General features: G+C 33.7%; 1 protein-coding gene across 5 annotated transcripts in view; it reads left to right on the top strand.

The window, feature by feature from the left end:
• Positions 1 to 349: 349 nt before the first annotated feature.
• Positions 350 to 9,672, top strand: part of dennd3b (DENN/MADD domain containing 3b) — a 37,689-nt gene continuing 28,366 nt past the window's right edge. The window contains exons 1-7 of one of the 5 annotated variants that reach the window (XM_073926134.1): positions 377 to 547; positions 2,980 to 3,145; positions 3,722 to 3,777; positions 4,324 to 4,422; positions 7,139 to 7,403; positions 8,035 to 8,150; positions 8,614 to 8,738. In XM_073926134.1, the coding sequence (XP_073782235.1) occupies positions 4,339 to 4,422; positions 7,139 to 7,403; positions 8,035 to 8,150; positions 8,614 to 8,738 (590 nt within the window). In that variant the 5' untranslated portion in view covers positions 377 to 547; positions 2,980 to 3,145; positions 3,722 to 3,777; positions 4,324 to 4,338. Of the gene's footprint in view, positions 548 to 662; positions 761 to 2,979; positions 3,146 to 3,721; positions 3,778 to 4,323; positions 4,423 to 7,138; positions 7,404 to 8,034; positions 8,151 to 8,613; positions 8,739 to 9,672 lie in introns of those variants that run through there. The other 4 variants (XM_073926135.1, XM_009292467.5, XM_073926133.1 and 1 more) reach the window with 4 other exon arrangements.

The raw sequence follows: 9,672 nt of genomic DNA, 5'->3' as shown, positions 1-9,672 counted from the left end.
AATTTCCATGCTAGTAGTATCTATTTTTAGAAATTAGCATCTATTCCATTAAGAACTAGTGTGTGTTTTAGGTACTGTGTGAACAATACTTGTTCTTATTTTGACAGCCTATTAGATACTGGTATTTATTCATATACATATTAGATTCTTGTAACTAATTAAACCAGTAATTAATAACATGAATTGTGACCTAAACTAAATTGTTACCCATATTTGTTTATTCTTCATAGCAGGGGTGTTAAACAGGAGCACAGCCCTGCACAGTTTAGTTCCAACCCTGCTTCAACACACCTGTAAATTTCAAACAAGACTGAAGAACTCATTAGTTTGCTCAGGTGTGTTTAATTATGGTTAAAGGTAAACTGCCGCCCTCCATCAACTGAGATTGACATCTGCGCTCTGCTCTATTCGAATGTATTAGTTCCTGGGGTTTTTTTTTCTTAAAGAAACAAGTACCATATTTTATGGTTGTTTACTCTCCGCTGTTGGTTTGGCTTTGCCGCCTGTGAACACAAGATGGCGTACGTACATCACAAGAAAGTGGAAGGTATGTTCCTGTGCAGCCAGAGATGCTTGAACGCTTTTCTAGGAGCGCATTTTACCCTTTTACCCCTGTTGTTTCTGATTTCGTCCAGTAGAGGGTGAAAGATAATATATAATTTATACAGGAATCATATATATTTTATGTTAACGCTTCCTTTCCACATTCATTGTGTTTTTACATACAAATGGCAACGTTTAAGGAAAAAACAGATTTTGTGTACGTACATTTGATCTACTCTTGATGTCACACCTTTCATGGGGATGTTAAAAAACGGGTTGAAACTAACGTTTTTTTTTAAAGATATTTTTGAATAAGCACCTCTTGAAAATGACTATCAAGCTATTATGAGTAGTTTTATTTTCTTAACCGTTTCTTATGAATGACTTTCACACAAAAAAAGGCACATGGGTGCATATTAGCTATTACTGCATATTATAATTTAAAGTAGGCCTATATACAAATGTAGTAGGTCAGCTGTGTTCTTGAATAAGAATTATTCCTTTGTAAGGTTTTGTTTTTCAAGACCATTTCATTATATTGAAATATATTGTATTTCTAAAGAGATATTGTAAAAACAAAACAAGTAGCAAATCTAGTTTATTGATATTGATAGATCTGTAATTTTTTATGCAATAGCAGTAAAAATAATTTTCCTGTTTTAGTTCTACTTCAGGGATTGGCAACTTTGGTCCTGGACGGCCGGTGTGCTGCAGAGTTTTGCTCCAATCAAATTCACCTAAACAAGTTAAACAAGATAAAAGCAATCGGCAGGTGTATTTGATTAGGATTGGAGCTCAACTCTGCAGGACAGTGGCCCTCCAAGACCGAAGTTGCCCATCCCTATTCTAGTTCATTCAAAGTATTATTGCAAAGAAGTCATTTTCATTGGCCCCATTGAAACTGAAGAGCCAAATCTAACTGAGTAGCACTGCATAAATGAAAAATATACATCTTTATTAACGTGATTCATTCAAAAGTAGTGCACGCTTTTGTTTAAAACATTTTTTTTAACATTGACAGATTAAAGATCCATTTGAAATGTTTTTTAACCTCCCTGTGTGTGTGTAATGTTCTGTTTATTTGGAGATATGGAAATGTTCACTGTTTAAGAAAAACAGCACAGCACAATATTCTATTTTGAAATGTGCTCTGTGTTGGAAAGTCTGTATTTCTATGTGGTCCCGACCACTGTACCTGTGGGTATTTACACCAAAAGCAGACTGGGTAAGAGATCACACATTTAGTTTTGTACTTTTTAAGTAGGCTAATATGTAGACCCTTCAAGGTGCAAGTATGGACCATAAATACAAACATACCATTACCTTTCTGAGCGTATTCGGTCAAGTGGATGTAAAGTTTGTAAACAGCTGACCAAGTAATTGCACTTGCATCATTTTTTGCAATCAACTTTTGTCTGTGTGTGTGGGCACTTTTAGCCTTCTCACAACTTAGTGGTTTTCCTGCTTGAGGAAACTCTAGCATTAGAGTGTTAGAACAGTCAGTCTTGCTTGTCATTTCTTAATCATTCATCTTATTTATAAACATAAATATACTGGGCTATAACATCATAGAACGGTAAACACAAATAAAACAAAAAGGTTTTAAGAATATGACTTATGATTATAATAAAAAATAATTAAAATAATTAAAATATTTTTTAAATAAGATTAATAGAATCCTTAATATACGTAATGCAGCTTCTATAAATCACATGGCCTGTATGTCTTAAGGCATAAATTTGAAGACAGGAATAGAGAGCACTTATTTGCATCTGCTAATCAGCATAAGTTGGTAAAACCACAATATAGTGTGTTGTATCTTTTTTATTTAAAAGTTGATGATTTTATTTTGAGTTCTGAGATATTTGACCCTGAACCACAAAATAAGTCACAGGCCTAAGAGTCCTATTTTTAAATTGAGATATGTGCATTACCTGAAAGCTGAATAAACAATCTTTCCTTTTATAGTTTGTTATGATCGTACAATATTTGCCCAAGATATTATGTTGAAAATCTGAAATCTTAGTTTAAAAAAAGTATTGAGAATATTTGAAGATTTCCAAATGAAAGCAATGTACATTGCTAATCCAAAAATTACTTTTGATATATTGCACAGTCTGAAAGTTACCAAATATATTCATGGAAGATTATAGCTATTCTAATGATTTCTGGCATGATCGTAATTTTGACATTGTATTTGTAGCTATTGCCAATAATTTATACAATGCCAATAATTGACTCAGGTTCACAAAATGTTGTTTTTTAATGTTTCATGTTTAAAGTCAGCTGTTTATTAGTCCTTATTGGGTGTTTATCATACACATTATAATATTTATCCCCCTAAAATATCTAATATTAAATGAATATTGTTGTGATATGTGTCATAAGCGTAGTTAGAAGTGCCAACAATAAATGTAATACTTTTCTAATTTTCAGCACTGTTACTGTGTCAAGCTAAAGGTATACGCTGACCTTTGAAAACTGTTGCTAATACCGAAGCGCATGCGCAGATCCTGTGCGCCTCTTGCTTGTTCATTGTGACTTATCTGCCTCCATCTCTTCCGATGCTTAATTTCACTTTCGGAATACGGATCGACAAAAGGTGCGTGCATTTTCATCTCTACGGCAATGTGGGCATTCTGTATTTGTAGAAAAAAAGTGCTGCAGAAAAAATATTTTCATCGTAACCATACAACTTTAAAGATTACAAGATTATACGCAAACAGAGAGACCGACACTTCATATTTGAAAGCACCTTTGCAGTTATTTCTAATACGCTTAACACGCTTTTGTCTGTTATTGTGCTTGAAGTATCAACTATTTTATGTCAAAAACAATACCCGAATGATTTGCAACGTGGATTGTGAAATATTATTAATTTTATGTGATGATGATGACTATTATTTTTGTGTTCTATTATTATTATTATTATTATTATTATTATTATTATTATTTGCTTGCTTGTTTCTTTTGCAAACAGTTTAGCCTTTTTACTATGATTTGCACTGTGTTTCAGTTGTGGACTGCAGTTTTAAAATAGTCATTTTTCATACGTAATTTGCTTATTCAAATCATCTAGCCTTAAAGTAATAGTTCACCCAAAAAAATAAACTATTACTCAATAATTATTTATCTGTCACCTTTCAAACCTGTTTGAATATTTTTGTTTTTTTGTTAGACACAAATGAAGATAATTTAAAGAAAGCTACTATTCTGCAAGCGATGTCATTCATTGTAAGTAAAAACAAATAAGGTCAACAGAGACAGGTTTTCAGCTTTCTTTAAAATATTTTCGACAGGTGAAAGAAAGTCAATAAGGTTTGTGGCAAATAAACGGTGAGTAAATGAGGACTGAATTTTTACCATCCCTTTAGCTCTTCTGCTGAGAAGTTTTTACTCTTGCACCACACATGAATCCAGTTTAACCCTTGAATTTCCCAGAGCAGGAAAATCTGATTAGTGACGCATGCCTCATCCGTGTTGTCCTGTGAGCCTGTTATAACTTGTTTCTTCATGGTTTCTACTACAATAGCTGGCATCATTGGTGTTGTCCTTCAAAATGTTACCTGTGTCCTGCTCTGTCTTTGCAAAAGATAATTGATTGTTTTCGCTTATCACTTAGCTGACATTTGTGTTAATATTTCATTAATTTTAATATAGAATCTTTAAGGGACATCACATTAAGTGTCAAACAGAAATGTTTATCCTCTTTAAGATTTAATTTGGGATGAATTTAAATGAATAATAGTATTTTCTTCATTGTTGTTTCTTTCTTTGCAGATCTGTTGATTTTCAATGGCAGACGGTCTGCCTTCAGGATTATTGGAAGCATGCATTGTTATTGGAGCTTCATCTGATAAGTTGAATAAGCTGTCCCAGGTAGAATAATGTGTAATAATAACTGTAAACCATCTTACTGCACGGGATGTCTTTATTACTAAACATTCTGTTAGACATGATTAGACAGGCCCAGAGCTCAACAATATTGTGTTATGGAATTCCTGATTGTTGTCTATGTTGGTTTCAGTTTGGGTGTGAGTGTTTATTATTTTAATATTTATTTGACAGAACTTGTATAGGCAGCTGTAATTACCCGTCTTTTTCCTCTTCTTTTTGTTCACTGTTAAATCTGTGACAGCCAATGGAACGTTATGGTAAACATTTATGTAATTTGGCACTGGACAGTATTAACTTACAATCACATTAACTAAATATTACATTAACATTAACAAAAAATAACATTATAGCTTACACAAATTTGTTATCTCTCCCATGTTAAGTTACCAACTGTCCAAATTTTCACTCATGTTTAAGCTAGTAATTTTCAAAAAAGGGAGGGTTTGAAATGTTTTTGAAATGGCTTGATTTCCTGGCTTGATGCAATTGCTTTTAAGTGACATCAAAGTTTTTCAATTCTCCCTTTTTTATAATTTTCCAATTTTCTTAATTTTTCTATTTTTTTTGTCAATGAATTGATGAGCTTGGATTTTTAGAAACACTTTTTATCTCCTCCTAGATCAATGGTCACAACCTCAATTCCTGGAGGGCCACAGCTCTGCACAGTTTTTCTTCAACCACCTCCAACTCACACCTGCTTAATAGTATCTAGTACTCTTGAACAGCTTGATAAGTTAGATCCGCTGTGTTTGATTAGGGTTGGAGTAAAACTGTGCAGATCTGCGGCTCTCCAGGAACCGAGTTTAAGACCAATGTCCTAGACCATTGGTCTCTATCAGATGATGCTGACCAAACTTGGTATGTCTTTTGACAATCATAACCAGAGGTTACCTGTTCAGTGTCATCTAGTGGTCAGAAAAACTGTTCTTTTTGTTTACAACTTCTGAATAGTTTGGCCAAAAATCCCAAGACAGGGCTCATCAGATTCGGAGAAGCATAGTTGGCGTTAAATGAAATCTAGTTTTTCCGTGTCAGACACTTAGAGTTGTTTTCATAAACTAAAAATGTTATGTACACATTGGAGTATTTTAATGAAACTTGGTATGTGTCATCTTTAGCATGATCATTTTTTATCTATTCAGCTGATCTCTGGGTTTGGTGGGAGCAATTGATGTTATGAATCAACTGAAAATAGTCTCCACCACCAAGACCTATGAACTTGCACCACTAATAAGAATTTGCATAATATCATTGTGTCTGCTGCAGCCATGGTACTGATGCAAAGTTCCTTGATTATTACACCACAATGAGAGTATAGTTCCTAGCCATATTGGCCAAGCAATTCATTTTCTGTCAGTCTTAGTACATACAGTAGTGTAACTCTAGAAGAGTCAAGCATTACATTGGAAAATTATTGAAATTTTTTTTTTTTTTTAATTTTAGCAAGATGCTAATGGTCTAATATGATCCAGTGATCTATGCTAAACTAAGCAAAAGCTATCACTCCAGAGCAGGAAATTGACTTAACTTGCTTGTTAAATGTGACATTACGTGAAGAGGCTTTCAGGTCCAAGCGCTATATACAACTGTTTGGGGAGGATCAACAAATGGTAATAACAAACATTTACAAAGCGCTGTAATACTTTTTAAAATTACGAGGGCATATATAAATGGCTTAAAATCCAATGTCCAGAAAGTGATTAATTTTTTATAAATTGTTAAAATATTGATGTCTGTGATGCAGCACAGAGACTGTCATGAACACCATGATTTTATATAAATTTACTTTAATGTGTGATAGAACTAAAACCTAAACAAATATTTTCACAATTCAAATGAGAAGCAGAAACCGTATTCCATCACGTCTTAACAAGCGGACTGGCTAACTCTGAAGAGTTAGTGGAGTGTTTCTTTAAGAGCTATTTCTATAACAAAAAAAAGGCACTACTTTTTTTTTTTTTTTTGACAGTTTCTGCTACATCATTTATTACTAATGAGTGTATAGCGTTGCCTTGAAGGTGAATATTAGTAGTGTACAGATTAGTAATTTGCTTATATTGTGCATTATGTACAAAGTGTTGATACAGCACAATATGTATGTATGTATGTTTCCATCTGGGTTGCAGCTGGTAGGGCATCCGACCCCAGGTGGCGACCCCTGATACATAAGGGACTAAGCTGAAGGTTTTGCCGGAAATATGTCAGATATATTGTGCCTTAAAATGACACAATTTTTTACGTCAACTTTTTTAAAGATTTGCAGCAATATTTGTGGCATTTCTGTAATAATAAACACAAATTGACATAAATTAATTCTTCATTAGTTGTTTGACCTCTTGAACCACCTATATGAATGAAACACTGGAAAACTTTTATCTAAAGGAAATATAGTTCATTTGCTTTAATTCACTAAACTTTCTACATAAGTGTAACTGTACTTTTTTGTTCTGTATTCTCACTATAAATCAAATGGGCAATTAATATTATAGTAACCTAAAATAATAATTTCTGTAAATGATTGAAGATTATTGGAAATTATTTGGTTATGCAACAAACAAGCACGTTTGAAAAACGGGTGTCAAAATCTTAAGATCACTTTCATATGCTCAAACAGAAACATTGCTTAGTGCACTTTTTTTAGACTAATCACTATGCAGCATGCACCCTTTGATTTGTATGTTTTCTTTATTTTCTTCAGTCTTTGTCACAACTGAATGGAAGTCCTCTTCCTCTGCTCGATCCTGAGGTTCTGCAGGTCCACAGGCCTCTGTTTTGCCTTAAACAGAATGTCACGGAACCGGCTGTGGAAACCTTAAGTCCGACTCAGCAATGGTGTTCTCCGATTCAGAAAAACAACGATAAGCCCACTTTTAACACCGTAAACCCCAAGGAGGAAGCCACAGAGAATGCCAGCACTCTTAAAGAACTGGATCTGGCAGCTTTACCACAACTGTGCTTTCCAGGTGAAACAAAATTGAATGGAAATGCTTGACTTTTTTTTACTGCGGTTCAAGTCCACAAAGATATTCATACATCACACAGATTAATATTTAAAAAGTAGGGCTGCATGATATAGAAAAAAATCTGACATTTTGATTTGGCGCAATATATATTTTACTTTGACCAAATGATTTGAATGGCTCTATCTGAAAATAATTCATTAGTCTTATTATTCTATGCGCTGTGTTTGCATATGATATAATAAATTACAAATAAAAATAAATAAACAGTATTTTATGGTTTTCTGGGGAGTTTAACAGTATTCTTTGAAGAATGAAATGTAAAATAGCATGGTCATCGTAAAAAAAATATATATATATATTTAATAAGATCTTTGTTTTTAATCTTTAATAAGTAATTTAATCCTATAATGTGACTTTTGCACTACACACATTGTGATATCAATGCTCAAACTATATCTTGTTCAGCTCTAGTAGAAAGAGCATAACATTTGTAGAAGGTGGCAAAGGTCAGAGCCAGCACACATCAATAAAAATCAGCAATTCACACTGTAAATGTTAAATATTTCAGTGCACAGTTTCTGCAAAAGTAGTTTGAAATCAGATTTAACGCTTTTTCTTTGGTCTAAATCAGGAGGACTTCAGGTAACTAAGAAGCAAAAGGATGAACAGTTCCATTACTTGGTCTTCACCGATGTGCTTGGAAACCAGTCTCATGGAGTAGTTCTCCAGTTCTACAGAGCAACGCAGGTCAGTTTCTTATTTATATAACCTCTCGTTGTGGTTGTGCATTGACAGATCACCTGTGCTGAATTTTACCTGCTGTTTATGAGCATTTCTCGAGTTATTGCCACTTGAAGCAGCGGTAGTTTTGTTACTGTTTGCAGATATATGTAATGTTTTGATAGTTGGTCTCAATGCCACCTTTAAATAAATAGTCATGGAGCAAACAAAGACAAACGATCCCAGCAGCAATATGTTTGGGATTGTGAGTATTTTGCAGACTAATTCACAAGATGCTGGTAATTATGCGGTTTTATATTTTAGGCACTGACATTTTCAAATAATTTTCATATGGCTGTTAAAAAGAAGGAGAAATAAACTAATAACACTAATTAATATGCCTAGTTTGCAAGTAATTTGGTTTAAAGAACGCTAATATATAGGACAGTTTTGGTTAAGACACTGCCATATTCAATCTTATCTTATGCAGGAAGGGAAGCAGCACCAAAATGGACACCAGACCTCATACAAGCCTCCACAACTCTATACTCCTTATGCAGTGTGTGTTATATCAAAACACCCATATTACAGCGCTCTCAAGGACTGTCTATCCAGGTATTGTCAAGATTCAAGACATTTATTTCTAAGGTGCCATAGAGTGAAACTCTGAATATACCTAAAATTAAGCTAAATAATAAAAGTGCATGGAGGTGACATACCATGTTTCTTAAACACTGTAGTTTCACCATTCTCATGTAAATCTAGTGAGTGTGAAATCCTGGTTAAAACAAGGCAATCACCAGAACAAAAATATACTCTGAATATCTACATGAGATCATTAATATGCATGCCTCATGCAGTGGTTGATTGGCCACAATGTTTCCTAGTGAGGTTACAACAATGATAAATGTATTTTTAAGTTTTTCTCAGCTTGTACTGTGTACTGTATGTGGGACTATTTTTTTTGGAAACAGAATAGGGTTTAAAGAAGAGTAAAAGAGGTTTTGTAAAGCAGGCAGCCAAGCACGATTGCGTCTGTTAACAGCACGTCAGAATGCAAAATGCTGGATATATAGATTATACATTGATTCCATGCCACCCCAAAGGGGCATAAGTTTAGTTTCACGTGTATGTTGTGAAATTTGCAGCATATGTTTGTAATTAGGCAACAAACTCATATAAACCACTTAATATAAGTGTTTAATACTCATCTAAACATTGTGTCATATCACTCAGCTCTTAGTGTAATTTTTCTGAAGTAAAATAACGGCAATAAACTCTCTATTCGTGGTGGATAGTAAATTTTGCTTGCATTTCTGTATATATTATAAACCTACAAATTACAACTTTTATTACTTCTGAATGGGCTCCTTTTGCCAAGTATAATTATAATTTAGCCTATATTTACTCCACAACACATCTCAGGAGCAAAATAGGTTACTCTGGTGGCTCACTCACTTCCTCTAGCTAAAATAAACCTCTCTACCATTTCAGTTGAAAAGATTGTCATTTAGCAAGGATTTTAGGAAGTATGACTGATTATTTTATG

Source organism: Danio rerio, chromosome 16 (genome assembly GCF_049306965.1).
Source record: "Danio rerio strain Tuebingen ecotype United States chromosome 16, GRCz12tu, whole genome shotgun sequence".
NCBI lineage: Eukaryota > Metazoa > Chordata > Actinopteri > Cypriniformes > Danionidae > Danio > Danio rerio.
The sequence above is the reverse complement of the archived record's forward strand: the minus strand, read 5'-3'. Positions and strand labels throughout refer to the sequence as shown.